General features: G+C 45.5%; 2 protein-coding genes across 2 annotated transcripts; one reads left to right on the top strand and one right to left on the bottom strand.

Moving 5' to 3' along the window:
- Positions 1–6,516: 6,516 nt before the first annotated feature.
- Positions 6,517–12,095, top strand: LOC125539075 (ABC transporter G family member 11). The gene is made up of 10 exons (XM_048702444.2): positions 6,517–7,161; positions 8,190–8,479; positions 8,562–8,733; positions 8,904–9,026; positions 9,100–9,228; positions 9,339–9,533; positions 9,688–9,774; positions 9,860–10,132; positions 11,372–11,479; positions 11,562–12,095. The coding sequence occupies exons 1-10, from the start codon at positions 6,532–6,534 to the stop codon at positions 11,886–11,888; spliced, it is 2,334 nt and encodes a 777-aa protein (XP_048558401.2). The 5' UTR covers positions 6,517–6,531; the 3' UTR covers positions 11,889–12,095.
- A 1,913-nt stretch (positions 12,096–14,008) lies between these two features.
- Positions 14,009–16,837, bottom strand: LOC125529905 (Hus1-like protein). Its single transcript, XM_048694325.2, has 6 exons — positions 16,610–16,837; positions 16,044–16,513; positions 14,808–14,985; positions 14,605–14,687; positions 14,445–14,514; positions 14,009–14,363 (listed from the first exon to the last, which is right to left on the bottom strand). The coding sequence occupies exons 1-6, from the start codon at positions 16,659–16,661 to the stop codon at positions 14,239–14,241; spliced, it is 978 nt and encodes a 325-aa protein (XP_048550282.1). The 5' UTR covers positions 16,662–16,837; the 3' UTR covers positions 14,009–14,238.
- Positions 16,838–23,829: the final 6,992 nt, after the last annotated feature.

Here is a 23,829-nt window from a genome sequence, read left to right as displayed (position 1 = left end):
ATACATGATCATACCTAGATATTCTCATAACTATGCTCAATTCTGTCAATTGCTCAATAGTAATTTGTTCACCCACCGTAGAATACTTATGCTCTCGAGAGAAGCCACTAGTGAAACCTATGGCCCCCGGGTCTATCTTCATCATATTAATCTCCTACTACTTAGTTATTTCCTTGGCTATTTACTTTACATTTATTTTACTTTGCATCTTTTATCATAAAAATACCAAAAAAATTATCTTATCATATCTATCAGATCTCACTCTCGTAAGTGGCCCTATAGGGATTAACAACCCCTATTTGCGTTGGTTGCGAGGATTTATTTGTTTTGTGCAGGTACGAGGGACTCGCGCGTAGCCTCCTACTGGATTGATACCTTGGTTCTCAAAAACTGAGGGAAATACTTGCACTACTTTGCTGCATCATCCCTTCCTCTTCGGGGAAAACCAACGCAGTGCTCAAGAGGTAGCAATGAACTCGCTGAATATGAATTCATCAAGGTCGGGGTTCCAATAGCCATCATTCCTTGTTGAATCCATTGGTGACCTTGAAATAGTGACCAAAAGAACCAAAATCCGGCTCTGACATTTCATTGAACACGTAGAGCACGAGGTGTACATACGGGGGAGTTGGATGTACCGAGCTGGCGTCCGGTGGCAAGGACCTTGACCGGTTGTGGCCTGGTCGACAATAGTTTAGGTTGCGGTCTCCAGTGACCAAACCCTAGGTTGTGGATGACAACGAAGCAATGATGGCGCGAAACTCATGTGGCGGGTATGTGGATGAGGGCCAATGGAGAAGAGGAGAGGGCTGGTCAGGCAAGGTGGGGGCAGATATGGGTGAATTGGCATGGGCCCTAGCGGTCAGCCCGACATGGCGAGTGCGTCTAGGCATCCCCATATCCGTCCCAAATATGGGTTGGGTATGTTGAGAGTTGGTCAGTCTGGGCGTTTGGGTTGAATATGAGGAGCCCCTTGGGTGGCAATTTTTCGTCCGAAAACTGATCGGGCAACCTGCCGAGGAATTTGGGGTGGGTATGGGGTTTGGTGGTAGATGATCTAAGGGTTTAAAACTACTTGACTTAAGACAAATCTAACATTCAAAGTGAAAAATGAAGGGAGTACTCCCCTTTTCCTTTGTCCCAAGGAAAAAGTACATATACTTGATCTCTCAACTATTGTTGGAAGTCTAAGTTTGGTCTCTGAACTCCAATAAGAAATGGTTGATTCCTCAAATGTCAAACTCTTGCAGATTTGGTTATTTGGTATGTTGCTCCAGTGAAAGAGGTGTTCCTTGCTGTAGTCCCCATCTAACCTAGCCGCCATAGCCCCATCTAGCAAAAGGAGAATAGAGAGGCGGCCCAGCCACCAACATCACCGATGTTCCCTTACCTCCACCGGTTGCTTCGACAGCAGTAGGAGGGGGCACAGGATCTTGTCGTGCCTCTATTCAATAATGTAGTTTTTTTCATTCTAGGATTTTGTGTTCCCACAGCTTAGGCTTCGTCGATGGCATGACAAAAATGAATAAGTTTCCTACAGATATTTCTCCGATGCATCGACTCTTGTTGTTGGTGGTGTTGGATCTAGGAGGAAGTGCATGTGTCATCTGGATTCTTTTAGATTTGGGTGGATGCTTTGTGCTTCTTGGTTGTAGCATTGCGGTGATGGCTGATGTTTGTGGTCTTTTGGAGTTTCTGCATGCTCTCTGTGATGTTTTTTCTCAAGGGTGCACTTTGCTATGCAGATAGTGACCACCGGCATCTTCTGGTTTACATTGATGACTTCTCGAAAACTGCTTGCTGCTAGATTTAAATAAGTTTTCTGCATTGAGACGAAGGCCCAAAGGGGACAACGAGTTTTAATCATGGCGTGCCACCGGTGGATGCAGAAGGAAGAAACTTTAGCACCCCAAATCCATGCATTTTTAGTTTTCTAGGGCGTGTTTGGAAGGACATGTGATGCTTAATATATGATCTTATACTTTTCCACAAAAAACGTAAAATAGGTGTTGGTGATGAAATGTCGAGAGTTTCACACACGCGACAACCAATCAATATAGAAAAAACAATTCTAAGAATGAAATGCCGAGAGTTTCACCCCAATCGACTCTTGTTGGTGGTGGTGTTGGATCTAGGAGGAAGTGCATGTGTCATATGGATTCTTTTAGATTTGGGTGGATGCTTTGTGCTTCTTGGTCGTAGCATTGCGGTGATGGTTGATGTTCGTGGTCTTTTGGAGTATCTGCAGGCTCTCTCTGATGTTTTTTTCTCTAGGGTGCAATTTGCTTTCAGATAGTGACCGTCGGCATTTTCTGGTTTACATCGAGGACTTCTCGAAAACTGCTTGCTGCTAGATTTAAACAAGTTTTCTTCGTTGAGACGAAGGCCCAAAGGAAACAACGAGTTTTGATCATGGTGTGCCACCAGTGGATGCAGAAGGAAGAATACTTTAGCACCCCAAATCCATGCATTTTTTGTTTTCTAGGGCGTGTTTGGAAGGACATGTGATGCTCAATATATGATCTTATACTTTTCCGCAAAAAACGTAAAATAGGTGTTGGTAATGAAATGCCGAGAGTTTCACACACGCGACAACCAATCAACACAGAAAAAACAATTCTAAGAAATTTGGTGGTATAAATATAATATTTAACATTTAGGGGGAAGACCAAGGAAAGAAATAGGGTCACTACAACAAAATAGCGTCGGGCTCAAAATACACTATTAGCAAAGTGTTCTACAGTAATTTATTTAGCGAGACAATTCTCAGCACGCTATAGCGCACTATTTTTTCAGTGGGAAGACATAAATATTCTATAAAAGCTACAAGAGTGTTTTGGGGATTTAAAAAATGCAAAACAATGAGAAATATACTGGAGGCCCATATAACTCAGCAAAAAATCAAGATATTTCTTCTTAGAATATTTACATTATAATATAATAAAGCCTTTCATTTCCAATAAAATTTCTTGAGTATTCCTAGTTTGTACATCTCGAAATATCTTTCTTCTAGTTGTATATTTCCCTCTTATGTTCAATTTAGCATAGAGAATCCGTTTTAGTAGATTTTAGTTTGTGCAAATAATTTCTTACATTTTATTGTGATTTTAATATGTTTCTCCCAAGGTGCTTGATTGGAAAATGATTCTTTTTCTCCTAATTCTCTCCATTTTGTTTCACATGCACGAAGCCACCCACACATCTTTACTATTTAAGGAGGGCTCAATGGTCGTGATGGTAGGTTTGCGTTTGTTCACTCGTCCTTCGTCACTACTTCCAAAATAACGTCGAGTATTAATCAAATCAAATCTTATAAAAAGCTCAACTAAATCAAAAACTTTTCTTACCTTTCCCTATCCATACCCAAATCAAATAATATATTACCAAAACGCCAATTAAATCAAAACATTGCTTGCCTTCCCTAATCTAATCTTACCAAAAGTGTAAGGTATTATCACCAAACTTTTGGCTAACAGGTTGCAAAAAGTTATTCTCGGGCTGATTCACAGAAACCAGTATGGTTTCCTTAATAACAGATGCATCCAAGACTGCCTAGCATGCTCATATGAATATATACACCATTGCAACCAAACCAAGAAAGAAATTTTGTTACACAAACTAGACTTTGAGAAGGCATTTGACATGCTCAACCATGAGACCATTTTTGAGATACTCAAAGGTAAGGATTTGGACACAAATGGATTAGCTAGATCATGCAGATTTACAACACTCGCTACTCATCGGTTCTGCTCAATGGCGTTCCTGGCAAACAATTCCTTTGCAAAAACGGAGTAAGACAAGGGAACCCCCTCTCCCCTTTGATATTTATTATTGCAGAATACCTCCTCCAATCCATGATTAATGAAGCTATGAACAACTCCCTAATTGAATCCCCTCTTATGCATGCATCATGTCCAAATTTCCCAATAATTCAATATGCAGATGACACTATGATGATAATTCTTGTTGAAGCCAACCAACTGCTACACATAAAAAAATATTGTTGCATTTTGCCGACTACACTGGTTTAAAAGTAAATTACTCCAAGTCTACTATGAATGCTATTAACACCATTGATCCCAAGATGTTGGCCCTCTCTTCTCTTATGGGATGTCAAATTGGCTCTCTGCCATTATCCTATTTAGGGATGCCACTGAGTCTACACAAGCCTAGAGTGATAGACTATTTCCTCTGCTCAAGAGAATTGAATCAAAATTACAGGTATGCTCCACTCTACTCTCGTATGGAGATAAGCTTGTCGTGATCAAATCATTTTTCTCAAGTAAGCCTATTTTTTACTTGAGCATCCTATCTATGCCAATGACTGTTATCCAGCAAATCAATAAGTATCTGAAGCAATGCTTCTGGAGGAAATATGGCATCGAGGAGAAAGCTCCTGCTCTGATTGCATGGGAAAAGGCTTTCTTACCAAAATCTGATGGAGGTCTAGGTATACTTGATATTTCAACATACAACCAGGCCCTGCTCAGGAAGTTCCTACACAAATTTCTCAATAAGCAGGACCTCCCTTGGGTGAAGATTCTATGGGAAACCTACTATACTTTGCATACCCGAGGAGAGAGACTAATTGGATCATTTTGGTGGAAAGACATTCTCAAACTATTGCCCTCATTCCAGAGATTTGCAAAATGTAAAGCTGGCATTGGTGACACTATCAGACTCTGGAAAGATCGATGGAATCTTCTCCCCCTCCAACGGCAGTACCCTGAGCTCTTCTTCACAATCAACTCAGACATCACATTCCACCAAGCTATCCATTCCGAGGACATGGAAAATCTTTTCCACAAACCACTGTCCATTGAAGGACATCAACAATTCATTGAAATTCAGGAAAACATCAACAATCTGCCTGCGGTTAACCACAAGGACTCTTGGACTTACACCTGGACCTCACCATCCTACTCCTCCAAGAAGATGTACAATTGCTTGATAGGTCCCAACAACAACCACTTTATTTTCAAGATCCTTTGGAAAGCCTCCACCATGCTTAGGCACAAAATCTTTTGCTGGCTGGTCCTCCATGACAGAGTCTATACCAGGAATCTTTTGAGAAGAAAATCTATGTTTCTAGAATCATATGAGTGTGTTCTATGCAATGACAAGGCTGAGGAAACATCTATGCACCTGTTTTGGGACCGCCCGTTCTCTTTGCATTGCTGGAATGAAATCATGCCCACTAGGAGAAGAGGGGTATCAAGTTTTGACGAGATATGTCTGGCTATCTCAATTCTTCCAAAAGACCTGGCACTTGACATTATCATTATTGGGTGTTGGAGTCTTTGGTTTGTCCAAAATGATAAGATCTTCAAAGAAGCAGTTGCTCACCCCCTATGCTGGAAATTTCACATGTAGGAAGGACTCACAGTGCCTCTGTTGAGAGCTAAGACGACCAAAGCAAACAAGATCAGGTCCTGGATTGAAAGCAACCTGTAATTTCATTTAATGTTTGATCGTGTTGGCATTGGTTAAGGCTTTTGTCTTCATATAACAGTTTTGTATATACCTTTTTTAATTAATGAAAATAAACCATAGAACAATTGTTCTATGGTTCGTCGGTCGGAAAAAAAGTGTAAGGTGTATGTTAGGCATAATCGATGTTAAACCCGCTAAAATATGTATGCCTCCATTGGAATGCACGGACAATTAACTAGTCAACATTAAAACAAATTCACCAAGGAAAAGATAAGATCTGAACAATTTTGACACTTACTAAGATGATGGAGACCAACCTTAGATGATGGAGACTAAAATTAATGGGCAAGGAGAAGAGATAATTAAGAGTGATCTTCCTTCATACTTGTCAAGGGAATTTAAATGGAGTGTTTTTTTGCTCATTTTGCCTTGGCGGAACCCAAAAAAATGACTTGATAGTCAGCGAACGTCAGATTTTTAAGCATTACAAAAGAATGTTTATTATGGTAAATTATGTTGTTGCGAGGGTGAAATTTTCCTTTAGCAAGCATAGCAAAATCCGTCATGTTCTGTTTTTTGCCGCGATTTGCCGTGCTTATTAAATAAAATTGTCATCCCGCGACAACATAAATTGCCATAAACATTCATTTTGTCAATGCTTAAAAATCCAACGTCCGTTTTTTAACATTTACCCAAACAATCTTGCTAATATTCATGGGATCTTATATTAAGATCCGTACAAAATTTTCATTTTTGTTTTTCTATTTCTTTCTAGGATGTTATGTCACTTGACTGAGACTTTGTTAAATCTCATTCAATTGAGACCTAGCAAAAAAAAGGTTTCTCTTGGTGTATTCGGCACATAAATAAAGGATTCCTATCGTCACACAATCTCTCCAAAAATGGCTTGGCTCCAAACAAAACCCTAACCCAGCACTGTGCACAATAACAGGGGTACTGTTGGAGTAGGCCATGGGCTGTCAGCCAAAGCCTAAAGAAGACAATTGGTTGTCAGTTTGTTAATAGATGGCCTCGCATCGCAGCCGCACCGCTCTCCGATTGCTCCATTCATCCATTAACTCCCCACCTTCATTATGCATGCATGCTTTGCCTTCCTCCTTTATAACTCCTGCCTTGCTACCCCTCCTCCCTCCCTCCTATAGCAGCAGCCAGCAGCTAAACACAAGCCTCACTTCACATCGCACCGCATCGCATCGACCGGCCTCTCCCTCCGAGGAGAGCTCCCGCGCGTCGCCGCCAGTGCGGGCGAGAGCCATGAGAGGGGGAGGAGGAGGAGGGGAGGACACGCGGAGGACGGCGGCCGGGCAGGCCATGGTGGAGCTGCAGGCCAACGGCGCGACCGCGACCGCGACGTCGGCCAGCGGCGCGATGGTGGTGGGGCTGAGCCCGCTGAGCGAGACGCTGTGGCGGGACAGCAAGGCGATGCCCGGGGCCGGCGCGGCGGCGCTCATCGGCGAGGTGTCGGCGAGGCTGACGTGGAAGGACCTGTCGGTCACCGTGGCGCTGGGCCCCGGCAAGACGCAGACCGTGCTGGACGAGCTCACCGGCTTCGCCGAGCCCGGGTCGCTGACCGCGCTCATGGGCCCGTCCGGCTCCGGCAAGTCCACGCTCCTCGACGCCCTCGCCGGCCGCCTCGCCGCCAACGCCTTCCTCTCCGGCAGCGTCCTGCTCAACGGCCGCAAGGCCAAGCTCTCCTTCGGCGCCGCGGTACGGCCAGCCACCTCGTCTCACTCTACTTGCCTCAGAACTTGTTTTACCTTCACTTGTTTTTATCCGGCAACGAGACCGCCATTTTTGGGCATTAGACTCGCCATGTTACTTTCATCCACCTCAGCCAGTGTTCATGCCATTTCCGAGCATGTGAAAGCTAGCTATCCACCTCTGCTAGCAGATGCCATGGCGCAGTACGTTTGGATCGGTAGAACGGATCCGTACGGCCGCGCTCAGCGGCCAATTAATTCTACACCGGCGCGTAGCCATCGACGCCATCGAAATCCACGGGGTACGCGCGCGACCGGCTCTTGATTCGGCCCGCTGGCTTCGCTTCGCAGCTGCCCCAGGCGAGTACATGCATATGGCGCCCTGCGCCAGTACCCCTACGCTAGTCTAGGAGTAGCAGCAGCTCTCCTACGGGCAGCCAGAGCGATAGCGTGCCGTGTCGAGTGGTTGGGCGGAGCAATTAATACGTCCTTCAGTTCTCTGATCCCGTTGCTGCTTTGCTTTCAATTCCATGCCCCTTCATACAGATCTCGTACGCAACGTTTTTCTTTGCTCTCCGTCGACCGATCTCGACGGCGAAATATCTTCCCTGCATGGTTCAAAGAGAAATGGAAAAGGGCCTGCTGCGACCTACTACCTCCTAAGTGACATAAATACAGACAGTTGTGTAGTAACTTGTTATTGTGGCGCTGTTCCGAATTTATGATGATCGATGTGCTGGTTTACACTTCAGTTTGGGCATCTTTTTCTACTAGAACTACTACTTAGTTTACGGCAGTAGATTCTAGCTTGTGGCCAGTAGTAAAACTGGGTGATTAGTTTTTGCCAGCATGAGACGAAAAACAGTGGCCCTCTGTATATGTGCTCCATACGAGTAGTTCATGAGCTTTGGCGTAGCCGACTTCGAGTACCACTACTTTGGATGCAACGAAACCACCAGAATACTACTTTTCGGACCAATCCTCGTAGAAGAATGCTATAGGTGATGATGTTGTGGTGTATGCATGCGTACGCAGGCGTACGTGACGCAGGACGACAACCTGATCGGGACGCTGACGGTGCGAGAGACGATCGGCTACTCGGCGCTGCTGCGGCTGCCGGACAAGATGCCGCGCGACGACAAGCGCGCGCTGGTGGAGGGCACCATCGTGGAGATGGGGCTCCAGGACTGCGCCGACACCGTCATCGGCAACTGGCACCTCCGGGGCGTCAGCGGCGGCGAGAAGCGCCGGGTCAGCATCGCCCTGGAGCTCCTCATGCGGCCCCGCCTCCTCTTCCTCGACGAGCCCACCAGCGGCCTCGACAGGTACGTGGTATTCAGTAGCAGTGCCTGTGTGGTTGTGTTGTTGGAGAAGGAATTGAATTGACGGCTCTGGTTGCGCGGGCAGCTCCTCGGCCTTCTTCGTGACGCAGACGCTGAGGGGCCTGGCGAGGGACGGCAGGACAGTGATTGCGTCCATCCACCAGCCCAGCAGCGAGGTCTTCGAGCTCTTCGACATGCTCTTCCTGCTCTCCGGGGGCAAAAACGTCTACTTCGGACAGGCAGCGCAAGCATGTGAGGTAATCAATTCCTCCACGGTCCAGTATCCGTTTTTCACAGTAACTTCCTTCCTGCTGCACATGTAATGGCGTCAGTAATCAATCACTTCACAGCGAGTAGTACCCCTGCTTCTTCTGCATCGCATATGTTATGTGATCGCTCACCTGCACTTGTTTCCTCGCACGCGCAGTTCTTCGCTGAAGTTGGGTTCCCATGCCCGCCTCTGAGAAATCCCTCGGATCATTTCCTGAGGTGCGTTAACTCCGACTTCGACAAGGTCAAGGCCACCCTGAAAGGCTCGATGAAAGCAAGGGTAAGATAACCCGACGATTCATGTGCCAACATGTTTTCTCATGCAAGTGGCCTAATTTTCATAAACTTTGCAGATCGAAAGGTCTGATGATCCTCTGGATAAGATAACCACATCAGAGGCCATCAGGAAACTCGTCTCTGCCTACAACAGGTCACAGTACTACTACGCTGCTAGGGAGAAAGTTAATGACATCGCGCGAATCGTACGTCCTCTCGGAGCCCCTAAATGCAACATATATGGTTCCCTGTCCTTTATATTTTGCGCATCCGGACAGGCAATGACCAAATGAAATCCATGTGTTGTTTGCTGCAGAAAGGAACGGTGATGGATTCAAGGGGCAGCCAGGCCAGCTTCTTGATGCAGGCGTGTACACTTACCAGGCGTTCATTCATCAACATGTCGCGCGACTTTGGGTACTACTGGCTCAGGCTCTTGATCTACCTCCTTGTGACTGTATGCATCGGCACCATCTACCTGGATGTCGGCACCAAATACACATCCATCCTGGTAAGTGTTGAATAATCGATCAGTGGTTATCTGGATCAAAATGCCATGAATCTGTAATAAAAAGTAGACACTTAAGCAAGGACATCATGTTCCTTCATGAAAAGTGTTCTTTGTGAGCAATGAGCCAATGACATTACCTGCCTCTTCTTCACAGGCCAGGGCAGCATGTGCAGCATTCGTCTTTGGATTCGTCACCTTCATGTCCATTGGAGGATTCCCTTCATTTGTGGAAGAAATGAAGGTGAAGCTCCAGAACTTTATCATTCCATACGGGAATCGGAACTGCTATGTACAATTTGCTCACCTGCTTCTTGACTTGTTCACAGGTTTTCCAGCGGGAACGGTTGAATGGGCACTACGGTGTTGCAGCATTTGTCATTGCCAACACCATCTCTGCTCTGCCATTCCTGGTCCTGATATGCTTCATGTCAGGGACAGTATGCTACTTCATGGTGCGCCTTCATCCTGGTTTCACACACTACATCTTCTTCGTCTTGAACCTCTACGCCAGTGTCACTGTGGTTGAGAGTTTGATGATGGCCATTGCAAGTGTCATACCCAATTTCCTCATGGGCATCATCATAGGAGCTGGAATTCAGGTACATTTTGGCCCAAATTTTCATTTGGTATCCTCTACTCCTATTAACATGTCTGTTCAGACAGCAAATGTGCTTTGCTGCCTGTTTGTTGAAATTACAGTTCCTATGGTAGCCAGTAAATGGACATGATAATTACAACTTAGTAGCTTTGAATCTAGTGCAGTTCTCTTCACAGGTAGGGATTAATGCACCTTGCTAAATTAAAGGAAAAAATAACGAAGCCTGTTGTTTCTCTTTGATACAATTTCTAAGCTTGTAGGCGTAAGATGTGTTTATGAATGAGAGAACTCCAAACTTCCAAAATGTTCTCTAGAACTAGAATACATCACAAGGCTTCGATAAAAATGTGGTAGTACTTCAATAACGAAGCATTGTTACTATGCACTAAAAAGTAGTACTGACCAGAATAGAAGTATAACTTCAGCAAATATAAAAGATGGCACGAGATCTTCCAAAGATCTTAGGGCTCCTTTGATTCAAAGGAATTTTATAGGATTTTTGAAGGATTGAAATCCTTAGGATTTTTTTCTATGTTGCTCCTTTGATTCATAGGATTGAATCCCATAAGAATTTTTCCTATGGAATCTTTTGTACTACATTTCATAGGAAATCTAACATCCACTCCAACCTCTTTTTACAATTCCTTTGTTTTTCCTGTGCAGTCAAACACTCATTGCTAATCCTATAGGATTCAAGTGGGCATGCCACTCCAATCCTATACTTTTCCAATTCCTACGTTGTCAAAATCCTAAGAATCAAAGAGGCCCTTATTATGGTCTAGGAAATAGATACTGCAGACATAGGCCCTGTTTGGTTCGGCTGTGGATTTCTAAAAGCAGCTGTGAAAAATCTGCTGTGAAAAAACAGCTGTGGAAAATCTGATGTGAAAGAGATGTAGGTCATTTGGCAAACCAGCTGATACAGCTTTTTCAGATTTTGGCCCGCAGCGGAATCAGATTTTGGAAAGCACATCCTGGGCTGCTTCCGCTTTTGGTTCAGATTTTGACAGCGGATTTCTGGAATCGGATTCTGCTGGGTTCACCCTTTGGTTCGGATTCTGCTGCGCGGCAGCGGAATCCGTCGATAAAAGTTGAACCAAACAGGGCCATAGACTGTCCTATTATTTAGCTACTATGTTATGTTACCGAGTTGCAAAAGAAACGTAGATGTGCATCCCTGGAAGCTTTTCTACCTGAGAGCTCCACATGAAGAAATTGCCTCACAATTTTTCTTGGACAGGGAATATTCATGCTTGTCTCCGGATACTTCAGACTTCCGTATGACATCCCGAAGATCTTCTGGAGATACCCCATGCAGTACATCAGCTTCCATTACTGGGCACTACAGGTAAATTTGAGGTTGCTACAGACCACGGAAGCATGGTGGTTTCCAGTATGAAATTTGACATCAAACTCTTATCCGTGTACAGGGCCAATGCCAGAATGACATGGACGGTCTCCTATTCGACAACCAATACCCAGACCAGCCGAAGATCCCTGGGGACTTCATACTGAAGTACATCTTCCAGATCAACGTGCACCGGTCGAAGTGGATCGACCTGTCGGTCATCTTCAGCATGATCTTCATCTACCGCCTGCTGTTCTTCATCATGATCAAGGTGAACGAGGACGTGATGCCCTGGATCCGGGGCTACATCGCGAGGAAGAGGCTTCAGAAGAAGGTGCCTGCCATCGGCAAGACGCCTTCCCTGAGAGGCTATGTTGTGGATCCAGAGCTTGGTCCTAACGAAGGCTAGAAAGATAAGCTGGGGGTTGCTGGGTAGCACAAATAGGAGGGTTTCCTACCGGTTCTTGGCGTAATATGTATCTATGATCAGAGAAACTGGTAATTTTTATACGTTTTGGAAGTGAAGCTCGTTTGAGTAGAGGTACATACATACATGTAATGCGTTCAAAAAATGGCATCAGCGATGCATGCAGAGTGACACATACTTGGACGTTCACAGTTCATTGCTGTCTTGGAAGGGCAGCAAAACAGGCAGGAATGGTTGGGGGCACTAATTGGCACACATGGCCGCACTGCATGAGCACAGTGATTCTTCTCGCTTGCAGATTTACTTACTGAGACGACAGTACTGAAGTTACAGTAAAGATCCATTTGCGGTGGACGGCATATCAATGCCATAATTGCGGCTAGATAGATTGACAGGTTTACAAAACATTCCACATGGATTGACAGGTTCTCTCTAAACAGTCCACATGGGGTCATTCAAGTTGTGTTTGTAAATATCTGGCCTTCCTTTTCAAAACTACACTACCCAGTGCTGACCAACAATAATAGTGACTGATACTACAAGTCACTGCCGACCAACAATAATAGTAAATGCAGCGCAGTGAGTGGCACCACGAACTAAAGATTTAAAGCCACCCTGTGGACGCGTGTAGTACTGCATACAGCGTGTACAGGAAGAGCTTTGGTGCTAAACTGCAACATGCAGGACGATTTAGGCTGGTCCCCTTATGCCAGGTTCGAAGTCGGTATATGCCCCGGCGATTCGAAGGTGCATCCAGGAGCGAACAGGGTGAAAAAACAAATGATTTTCAACACAAGAAAAAAATTTAGACATGTCCGTGTCATTCACATGAATGTAAACTTTCATGGAGAATAGACAAACCTTGTGGTTTGTGTGAAAGAAAACACATTTGATGCTTAAAAAATGGCTTTTTAGAGAACTTGCTTTTGTTTGTTTTAGCGAGGCCCAAACATTTCTTTTCTTCAGAAACTTTCAACGCACATAAAATACATTGTTTAAAAAAATATTGTTGCCGAATTTACTATTCACCCCAGGAGCCCACGTGTGTGCCCCTGGTATCACATCTCCACTAACAATTGTCGCTTTCATCTAAATAAAATGGTCCCTCTCTTTGTTTCCTCTAAAATGTCCCAGATCCGTTTTGGCATGCATACATCAGAGGGAATTCTAACAGAGTATATTTTGCACTTCCAAACAGTCAAAAGGGATTAGTAATACTCCATAGACGATCAATCTTAATTGGAAGTGTGGGTCAGATAGTCATTATGACGTTAAATGCCATGGATAGTATGATTGCAGTGGCATCTGGTGGTGTGTTTACTGTGTTTTCCCTGAATGAGACCATGTTTTCTTTTTACGATACTTGCTGAATTCATCTAGAACAGGTGTTGTAACTTCTAAAATATCTTCATCCTTAGAAGTTACTCCCTCTGTAAAGAAATATAAGAGCGTTTAGATCACTACTTTAGCGATCTAACCGCTCTTATATTTCTTTACGGAGGGAGTAGAATGAATGAGCAGACCTTCCACCCAATTCAAAAACAAATGGCATGGTGATAGAAGCAACGAGAGGAGTAAATAAGCAACAGAGAAGATGTCATGTGCGATGCAGGGAAACGTTATGGGTGAGACATACATGTGCATGTGCTCGTAAGAAAATCTGCCAGCAGGATATAAACATTGGAGAAACTGGTGGTTTCATTTAAGAGGGACCTGGAGGTTTGATGAAGCGCAGTTAGTCCAAATAGATCCCATGGAACGAAAAGCTAGATTCGCATATCTTGCTTAAGAGCCATACCAGAAATCTGAATCCATATATAAAGGATGGCCTAATTTCGTGGCCAGCTGGGTTTTCTTGGGCGTTATGCACTTTCTATCTGGTGGTGTCCTAATTTTATTCAAAGCATACCTAAATTTAGTGAGAATTGCTTCGAACACTTCTATCATAAGAGTCACTTTTCTTAGCAGTTGCCTTGGTAGAGATAATCCTTCAGAGCAGCACGGAATATAACTAGGAATAGTAGTACTGATGTAGACAAAAAACATTAAATAATTTATATTGAAGTGGAAAAGGGGTGCATGCAACTGCAAGTGATAATCTGGAACAAAGAAACTAGCACAACATTTTTGTAGATCAAAACGATTCAGGTATTTTTCAGGGTCGATATTGAGGTACCCACACCCGAATGTCACCAACGCAAGACATCAAGTTAATATATATGAAAGCCACAAACAAGTCATAAAACTAAAGGCACACCAGCTAGATAATGTTACCTAACCTAATCTACTGATACTAAAAGCAAGTAAGTACCATGCTGTGATATAGTTTACTTTAGCTGGTGCCAGGGTCAAGGACTGGAAGCCTACAGTAAAAGCTAATGGATTTGTCCGTCAACCGTGTTCCTGGAATGAAGTACTGGAATATCACTGTCAAGCAAGCACCATTGGGAGCAATACCTATACAAAAAATCAAGGCAATAGTTAATATAAATTTAGATTATTTTTCAACAGGTTTAAAGAGGCGGCTGAAAAACAAACCATAGAAGGTACAATCTGGCTTGGCCAAATGACATTGTAGGCTCTTAACTAGGTGCTTCATACTCACTTGCTGCAAGAAAATAGAATAACAGACACCTGTGAACATCTGACATGAAAAGAATAAAATGATGAATAAATAAATGGAGCTTAGGAGCAATACCACTGACAGTGCTTCGCCTCTCTCAACCGCCATTTCCATACGAATGGTAGCACTCACATTTTGATCAACAACAGGTGCATTTGCTGAAATAGAAAACATCGTTATACAAAAGTGAAGTGATTTGAGCACTAATGACACCTACTTTGGAATTTAAGGAAGCTAATGCTGAATACTGATTACAACTCCCAGCGGCCATAGTTTACCACGAGCACCAAGAATCCGAAGCCTTTTGAATTCTGAACCAACGGTAACAAGAGAAGTTGAAACTTGTAGATGGAGATCACCATATTGGGTAACAGTTACAGACAGCAGATCACCAATGTTTTTTAGACGATCCACCAGGTTCTGTAACTGTTGCAGATCTGGAACCTGGACCAGAGTCTGCAGAAAGATAAATTTCTTCTAATAAGCAGCTGACAGTAGAAAGATAACACCAAGCGAGTATGGAAAAAAGCATAGGACATCAGTAAGATAAATTTCTTCTCACAATCATCTAAGTTGAAGATACATTTAAGATGAAAAGCAGTACAGACATCTGAGTAGATACAGATATTTCAGCGACGAAAAATACTTAGCATTAAAAAGAACATCTGAACTGCGAGAACTAATAAGAACTGTTCAATAGGCATCATTGCTATTTTTACATTTTATACTTCTGTAATCATTTGTTGACTATTGTTAGTATAAATCCAGTTTCTTGCTCGCAGATAGATCATTTTAGTAATTTCCGAAAGGTAATAACATTGCAAGACAGGAATATCCACATCAATCAAAATGAACTAGACGTCTAGATCAGTGCTTCAAATAATGAGACACAATCAAATTTTACTGTCTAAAAACTAAACATCTTTACTAGCAGTAAATTATGTGAAATCATTCACAGATTCATATTTTTTATATTTCTACATTTGAGATTTTAATTATTTGTTGATTATTATTAAATGGATATATTGTGCTGTATCTTGGTGGAACATGGATATCTTGAGGATTTTTTGGTACAACAATTTAAGAGTGGTTCTGTGCTTCAGATTTACATTGATTGGACCTTTAAAACAGCTTCAAATAATGAGACGCGAATACATGATCAAACTTCATCATGTTAAAGCTAAAATTATGTTTACTACTGGCAAATTATGTGAATACCAAGTTCACGGGTTCAACAAACAAAATGTGGTTCGGAGGATGGATCCAGGCCATTACTAGTTCTATGACTCAGCCTGTATGAATTGGTACCTAATTTTGTTTCTGCAGTCCAGCATCACAACTAAGCCATCAGAAGTTTCATAGCCACAACCTGCTTCCATTTGATTAATTCGTTTCGCATTTGGACAGCTAGAGTACATTATGTTGTGAAAACATTCAATCGGGTATACAAATAGGAGAATTTTTTTACTGATGAATGATAAGAAACTGGAAAATGCCATGTGAGAGCACCACACCTCAGGAAGCTCTTGGGCGGCGTCAAGCGCATCCTGCAAGCGCGCAACATCGGAGCGTGACAGTGGCTTCGAGATGGGGACGTCCTGCACGACGGCGGAGCGAGCGCCCTTGGTCTCGAACGTGAGGAACGGGGCAGCAGAACGGGACCCGGGGGTCTGCTTGTTGACGAGCTTGACCTGAATCGCCGCGGGGGCGTCCCCGTCAGCCGGCGACTGCGCGTGGACGGCGAGCGCGCTACGGATGGCGCGATGGAGCAGCGCGACGTCGACGGAGAAGGCGACGCGGTTGCCGTCCCGCGACGACACGTTGTACTCGCGGAAGAGGAGGTCCTTGGCGAACTGCGCGACGCACTGCGGCCCGTCGCCTTCGGGCCCCGTGGAGCCGAGGAGGTTGTGGAGGAGCATGGCGTGCGTGGGGGTGAGGTAGACGTGGCACACGCGGCCCACCTTGTCGATGGCCGGGAGGAACCCTGCGGGAACGGAATTGCGGGGCGCGCGTGAGGTGTTCGGCGAATTGCGACGGGGGGAGGGAGGGGAATCGAGGAGTGCGCTGCACTGGGGCTTACGCTTGTCGAGCAGGGAGATGCCGTCGTCGGTGAAGGAGGCCTTGAACTTCATGGTGGCTTGCGCGCGCTCCTCGATGGACGCGGCGGCGGATTCCGGCCTTCGTCTCCTCGGCTGGCGGCGAGGGACTGGCGGTGGGGGTGCGCCGCGCAGCCGTGTCTTCGACTCTTCTGGTTTTTTGGCGCTCCTTTGGGATGCTTCCCGCGTAGCAGGGCCTTACACTTTCGGCTCGCCTCTTCTAGAAAACTGTGGGCCTTGTGCCTTCGTACTTTTTCAACAAAGTGGGCTGGGCTATGCTATTCAGAGATGGGTTTAATTCCGAGGGAAATTTTACAGCGGACCTGAGTTGAGAATAGCTTGTCTCAAGGCGTCTGCTCCGTGTCAAACCGGCGTTTGCTCCGTGTGCGTGATTCTCCTAGGGTTTCTCTAGGGTTCCACCTCTTCCTCTGGCAATCTAGCCAGAGTCCACGTTAAACCTCGGTAGATCATCGGCTTTTCTCCGGTACTCACCGAGATCTACCTCTGCCCGTCGTGCGCAGGCGATTGCATGGCGGATTCAACATCTCAGGAGACGGGGGGTGCGGAGGAAGTTCTGGCGGTGGTGGATGTGGTGCATACGATGGAGGATGAGATTGGATCTGGAGGAGGAAGGCGGGGACAAGGGAGTAGGGAGGAGGATGCATCGAAGGGAAGGGAAGGAGAGGAGCGGGACTCGCAGAAGGGGGACTTGCCGGACGGAGAGGAAGAGGAGTATGGCGACCTTCGCGATCAGGATCTTGAGGGTCAGTTTGCAGGGATGAGGCTGCATGGGAAGGAGGAAGAAGACCTTGATTTCTCGGAAGAAGTAGATGATCTGATTAAGGATGTACGCTGGCTCGCCTTGTTCCGTGTTCATACCACAAAGCCGTTTAGTCATGCGGCGCTTTTGTCTCAGATGCGCAATGCGTGGTCGGCGGCGCAAGGGGTCACCTTCAACATGAAGGGGCCAAACCTGTTTCTTGTTCAGTGTCACTGCCTAGGGGATTGGAGAAAATAATGGAGGGAGGTCCATGGTTATTCAGACGGGCTCCGGTGGTGATCGAAGAATATGATGGTTTTTCAGATGTGAAGGATTATAGTCTGAACATGATTCCAGTGTGGGCTCGTGTGAAGGGCTTACCAGACGGTTTAACAAGGAGGAAAGAGCTGGCCGAAAAAGTTGCTGCAAAGGTGGGTGACCCTCCGTTCACGGTGATTGTAAACAAAGGAAGAATCAATCCAGCAAGTACATTACGTGCTCATGTTTTTGTGAATGTAGACACACCATTGGTCTGTTTCGTGCACATCACTCTGAAAGAACGCAGAAAGTATGGTGTCTACTATGAAAAACTTCCGGATTTTTGCTTCGCATGTGGTTTGATGCGGCATCTGGCGGACGAGTGTGGAGATGGAGTGCATGATGCCAGAACCTTTGAGTGGGGAGAATGGCTGTTGTGGGAGCCTGAGATTCCTACGGGCCAGCCCTTTGGTGGTAGGGGGAGAGGAGATGGTACAGGAAGAGGAAGGGGGAGAGAGCCTGGCAGGGGAGACCGTGGGGGCAGAGGTGGTAGAGGGACGACGGTGGTTAGAGACGGAGGGGTAGCACAAGAAGATAACTCGCAGCCGGTGCAACAAATGGACTTGGATGTTGAAAGAGGAGCTCGTAAGCGACTGGTTAATGCCGATGGATCTCTCACTATAAGGGGGCAGCCGATATCAAACCTTGCTGGTAGAGTTGCTGGCACGGTTATGTTGCTGGAGGGTGCGACTCCAAGCTCAAGTAATAATGCCTCGGCTTCTACACCAGAGAAGAATCCAGTGGTAAAGAGGAGGAAGCAGCAAGGTGATGAGGGAGAGAACATGGTTCTACCTACGGAGGCGGCCTCCCTCGAGGAGGGCCGCCGAGCCTGATGAGGACCTTGTGTAGGAACTGCCGTGGGACTGGCGATCCTGCGACAGTTCATGAGCTCCGCGATCTCGTGGGGGCTAGTGCGCCGTCGGTTCTATGCATTGTGGAGACTCAATTAGCAAAGAATCGAGTGGAAGGTTTGGCGGCTTCGTTAGGTTTTCAAAGTAGTTTTGCAGTAGCTAGTAGTGGCCGGAGTGGAGGCTTATGTATTTTTTGGAAGTCTGATGTTAATCTAATAATAAAGAATTTTTCTCAGTATCACATTGACTCGTGGGTAATGGAGCCAGGCAATGTTCAATGGCGCCTCACATGTTTCTATGGGGAGGCCAATAGAAGTTTAAGATACAAAACTTGGGACACGATGAAGAGATTGAGAGGAGAAAGTACCTTGCCGTGGCTTTGCATAGGAGATTTCAACGAGATACTCCGACAGGAGGAGCAGATGGGCCCTAATCCACGTGATAGTGCTCAAATGGCCGGGTTCAGAGAGGCCGTGGATCTGTGCGGACTGGCTGATATTGGGTACAGGGGGATAGACTGGACCTTTGAGAAGCGAGTTGCAGGAGGTCAGTTCTGTAGAGTTCGGTTAGACCGGGCTTTGGCCACGCCAAGGTGGTCGAATGTTTTCCCTTTTGCAACTGTTGAGCACTTAACAGCAGCTAAAAGCGACCACAGTCCAATTTTGCTAATGAACGATCTGGAAGCGGGAAATCTCCGTATTGCGAAGAAGCCTTTCCGGTACGAGTGTGCATGGGAAACCGATGGTCGGTTCAGAGAGGTAGTCGAGACAGCCTGGAATGACAATGGCCCGGCCTCATCAGTTTCGGAGTTGGCTAACAAACTACAATCGGTTTCCACCTCATTGTCGCGGTGGGGGAGGAGCACCTTTGGTTCGGTTCGTCAGGAGCGGCGCTTGCTACGCAGTCAACTTGCTGCACTACGTGCTGATCCGTTGAGGACAGGACCGAGCGAGGAGGAGAGAAGAATTGAGGACCGAATGGTTGAACTAGCTTATAGGGAGGAGATTATGGCGAGGCAGCGATCACGCATCACATGGCTGTCCGAGGGAGACAGCAATACACAGTTCTTTCAGAGGAAAGCAAATGCTCGCCGAGCTAAAAACAGAATTTCAGTGTTAAACTGTGGTGATGGGTCGGCATCCACAGTCCCAGAGGAACTGTCCAACATGGCGACAGAATTCTACTCCAACTTATATACATCTGAAGGAACTATAGGGATGGAAGAAGTGTTATCCCATATCCCAGCGAAGGTGGATGGCAATATGAATGGCAGACTCAATGAAAGGTACACCAAGGAGGAGGTGAAACATGCCTTGTATCAGATGTTCCCGACAAAGGCACCGGGTCCCGATGGTTTTCCGACGCACTTCTTTCAGAAACACTGGGATTTGTGTGGAGATGAGGTCACAAGGATGATTATAAGATTGCTTGATGGAGTCGATTTACCGGAGGAGATAAACAACACGTTCATTGTTTTAATTCCCAAGATAGCCAGTCCAAAAGTTCTAGGACAGTTTTGACCGATAAGTCTTTGTAACGTGGTCTACAAGATCGCATCAAAGGTCTTAGCAAACCGGTTGAAAACTATTCTCCCCGAAATCATTTTCGAAGAGCAGTCGGCTTTTGTTCCTGGACGCCTCATTACGGACAATTTTATTACAGCCTATGAATGTTTACACTATATGAAAACAAGGAGGGTGAAAGGAAATAGATATTGTGCTCTCAAGCTTGATATGATGAAGGCATATGATCGTTTGGAATGGTTCTATCTAAGAGCAGTTATGATTAAGATGGGTTTCAGCCTTAGGTTCACCGAGACAGTTATGAGGTTTGTCACTTCAGTTTCCTTTTCAGTCTTATTCAACGGTGGTAGTCTGGATGCTTTCAGGCCATCGCAGGGTCTGAGGCAAGGAGACCCAATCTCGCCATATTTGTTCTTGCTCGCTGCTGAAGGGCTATCGTGCTTGTTAAAGGCCCAAGGAGGAATTCGGGGGATCACCGTGGCAGAAACCGCCCCCTCGGTGAACCATCTCCTCTTCGCCGACGACAGTCTACTTTTCTTTGAGGCAAGTGAGACAGTTGCGGTAAGGGTGGAAGCTCTTTTAATGACTTATTGCAATGCATCTGGACAGAGGATCAATGCAGATAAATCTTCTATATACTTTAGTAAAGGGGTGTCTGATGCTTCTCGTACTTCCATCAAGCATATCCTTGCTGTCCATAATGAATCGCTATCGGAAAAATACTTGGGCTTGCCGACGGATGTGGGGAGGGCGAAAGAAGGGTCGTTTAAATACCTCAAGGACAGAATTTGGAACAAGGTTCAAGGTTGGATGGGGAAGTGCCTATCAGCGGGAGGGAAGGAAGTTCTAATTAAGTCTGTGGCTCAATCTATACCTACTTACTCTGTGTCATGTTTCAAACTACCCAGGGGCTTATGTGATCACATCAATAGCATAATTTGGAAGTTTGGGTGGGGAAGCAAAAACGGCCAGAGGAAAACTGCATGGGTGTCATGGCAGACCATGTCGAAACCTAAGTTCATGGGTGGTCTGGGTTTTAGAGATGTTGAGCTCTTCAACCTAGCTCTACTCGCACGGCAAGCATGGAGACTGTTGATGGATTCGGATACGCTAAGTGCTCATGTACTTAAGGCTCGGTATTATCCGAACTGTGACTTGTTGGAAGCTACCCTGGGTGTTGCACGGTCCCAGGTTTGGCGCTCTATCCTCGAGGGAAGGGACGTGCTAGCGCAAGGACTAATCAAGAGAATCGGATCCGGGATGCAGACTAGTATCTGGGGTGAGAATTGGTTGCCGAGGGACTATCAGCTTAGACCAATTTGTGCTCGCTCGACCAACCCACCAGCTTTGGTTTCAGACCTCATTGATCCTATCACTAGGGTGTGGAACAAGCAAACCCTCATGGAGCACTTTATTGCACCTGATGTTGAGGTCATACAAAGTATACTGCTTAGCACTCGGACACAAGACGACTTCTGGTCATGGCATTACGACTAGAGAGGAGTGTTCTCTGTACGCTCGGCATACAGGATGATCGCCGCGGTCAAAGCCCAAAGGGAGGACTGGTTGGATCACCGACCGGGTCACTCGAACATTGCAGCTGATAAGAAATCTTGGACTCAGCTATTGAAGGTGAAAGTTCCCTCTAAAATTCGAGTCTTCGTGTGGAGGCTGGCACACACCTCGATTCCAACAGGTTCAGTGCGACACGAAAGGAAGATGGCTGATAGTTCAGCATGCTCTATCTGTGGCGCTGACGACGATATTTGGCGACACTCCCTACTGAGTTGTCGCGTGGCCAGGTGCGTATGGGCTTTGGGGGATGGGGAGCTACTTGAGCATGTGATATCAAATCAGAATGCCGATGCGAAGCTATGGTTGTTTTAGTTGTTTGAAACTACAAACCAACAAGATCTCACCAGAGTTCTCGTCACAATGTGGGCGATATGGTGGGCTCGCCGGAAAGCTATTCATGAGAACGAGTTCCAGAGTCCGTTGTCAACCATGACTTTCATCAAGAGATTCCTGGAGGATTTAGAGATCGCATATACCAAAGCACCGACTGTGCAGCGGGGCCGCCACTCGGAGCCGAAGCCACGAGTTTGGTTGCCGCCAACAGGAGAAGAAGCAGCAAAAATAAATTGTGATGGAGCCATCTCTACCCTTGGGGAGAAAGGAGCAGCGGCTGTTGTGTGCCGGGACAGGTCAGGAAAATTTCTAGGGGCATCAGCGGTGGTTTTTGACGGCTTGATAGACCCGCCAAGTTTAGAGGCGCAAGCGTGCAGCGAGGCCCTTGCCCTTGCGCGTGACCTGAATTTGCAGAATATTGAGATCGCGTCGGACTGTCTAGAGGTGATTACCAACATCACCAGAGAAGCTTCGCCAGTTTATGCGCCAATATTGCATGAAATCAATATTTCCAAGAACCTTTTTACTTCTGTTAGTTTTCTTTTCGAAAGTAGGCAGAATAATTTTGAGGCCCACTCGGTAGCAAAAGGAGCTGCGTCTCTGCCGGTGGGTTGCCATGTGTGGCTAGGGGTATTACCAGACATTGCTTGTATTCCAGACTTGATGATTCTTGAATAAAACCCGTAGTTACCTTCAAAAAAAAAGCTTGTCTAAAAAAACCTGAGTTGAATAGCGAGTCTAAAAAATAAAACTGAGCTGAATAGCTGAGAAAAGGTGACGCGGAGTTTCGCAGCCCGAGCTGAAATGAGCTTGGGTGAACAGTAAAATTTTAAAAAATCTATTTTAAAAAAAATTAACAAAAGTTCTAAGATCTTGCAAAATTTTATCATGAAATCACATTTGTGAAAGGCGTGGCAAAAAAAAGATCAATACTCTGAAAATGCTACTTTCAAAAGCATGTCGGAGCACTGATTTTTTTTTTTTGCCACGACTTCCACAAACCTGATTTCATGATGAAATTTTGCAAGCTTTTATAAGTTTTGTCAATGTTTCCCACAAAACAATTCAGATGTTTCTGTTTTTTACTGTTTACCCAAGCTCATTGAGCTCGGGCTGAGAAGGTTACTTTCTGAGAAAAGGGAGCTTTGTCCCCATACGTGTTATGCCGCCTTCCCAAGCCTTCTGGACAGCTGATCGGCTGACCACCGCAGCCTTGTTTTTGCATGACTCGTTGTTAGACGTTGTCGAACAAGTTGTCCGGCTAGTTTGTTTGACAAATTTCGATTGCTGATTTTTCTTTTGATGAGTTTGGCTGATAAAAAGCAAATGCAACAGGAAAGTTAGGTGAACAATTTTTTGTTACTCTTCTGCCCCTCATAAGTAGGATTAGTTGAATATGATTGTATATCGAAATGATAATTGCCGTTCCTTTGTACTGCTCAGTTCGGCGTCCAGGGCCACTATATATTTTTGTGTCTTCTATATCATCGTATGGTCGGACTCAACGCTCTCTTTCAGTTCCTTGATTGATGCCTTCAGAGCTTCGTTCTCCTTGCGCTTTCATGAGAGACATTAACTTTCTTTGACCTTTTGCACCCCTCGCACAAAAAAACAGATGCAACGAAGGGATCGGGTGAACATCTGATGGATGCTTTGTCAGAATTATCTGCAAAATATGACTCCAACGAGAAAAAAATACGTGGATGATAATCCTACTATCTATAAAGCAAGACTAGTTGCGAAAGGATTTTCGCAGGTTGAGGGAGTCAATTATGATGAAACTTTCTCACCAGTAGCCATGCTGGAGTCTGTGCGGATTATGATGGCAATTCTTGCATATTTCG

This window comes from Triticum urartu, chromosome 2A, assembly GCF_056163025.1.
Source record: "Triticum urartu cultivar PI428250 chromosome 2A, HENAU_Tu73, whole genome shotgun sequence".
Classification (NCBI taxonomy): Eukaryota; Viridiplantae; Streptophyta; class Magnoliopsida; order Poales; family Poaceae; genus Triticum; species Triticum urartu.
The sequence above is the reverse complement of the archived record's forward strand: the minus strand, read 5'-3'. Positions and strand labels throughout refer to the sequence as shown.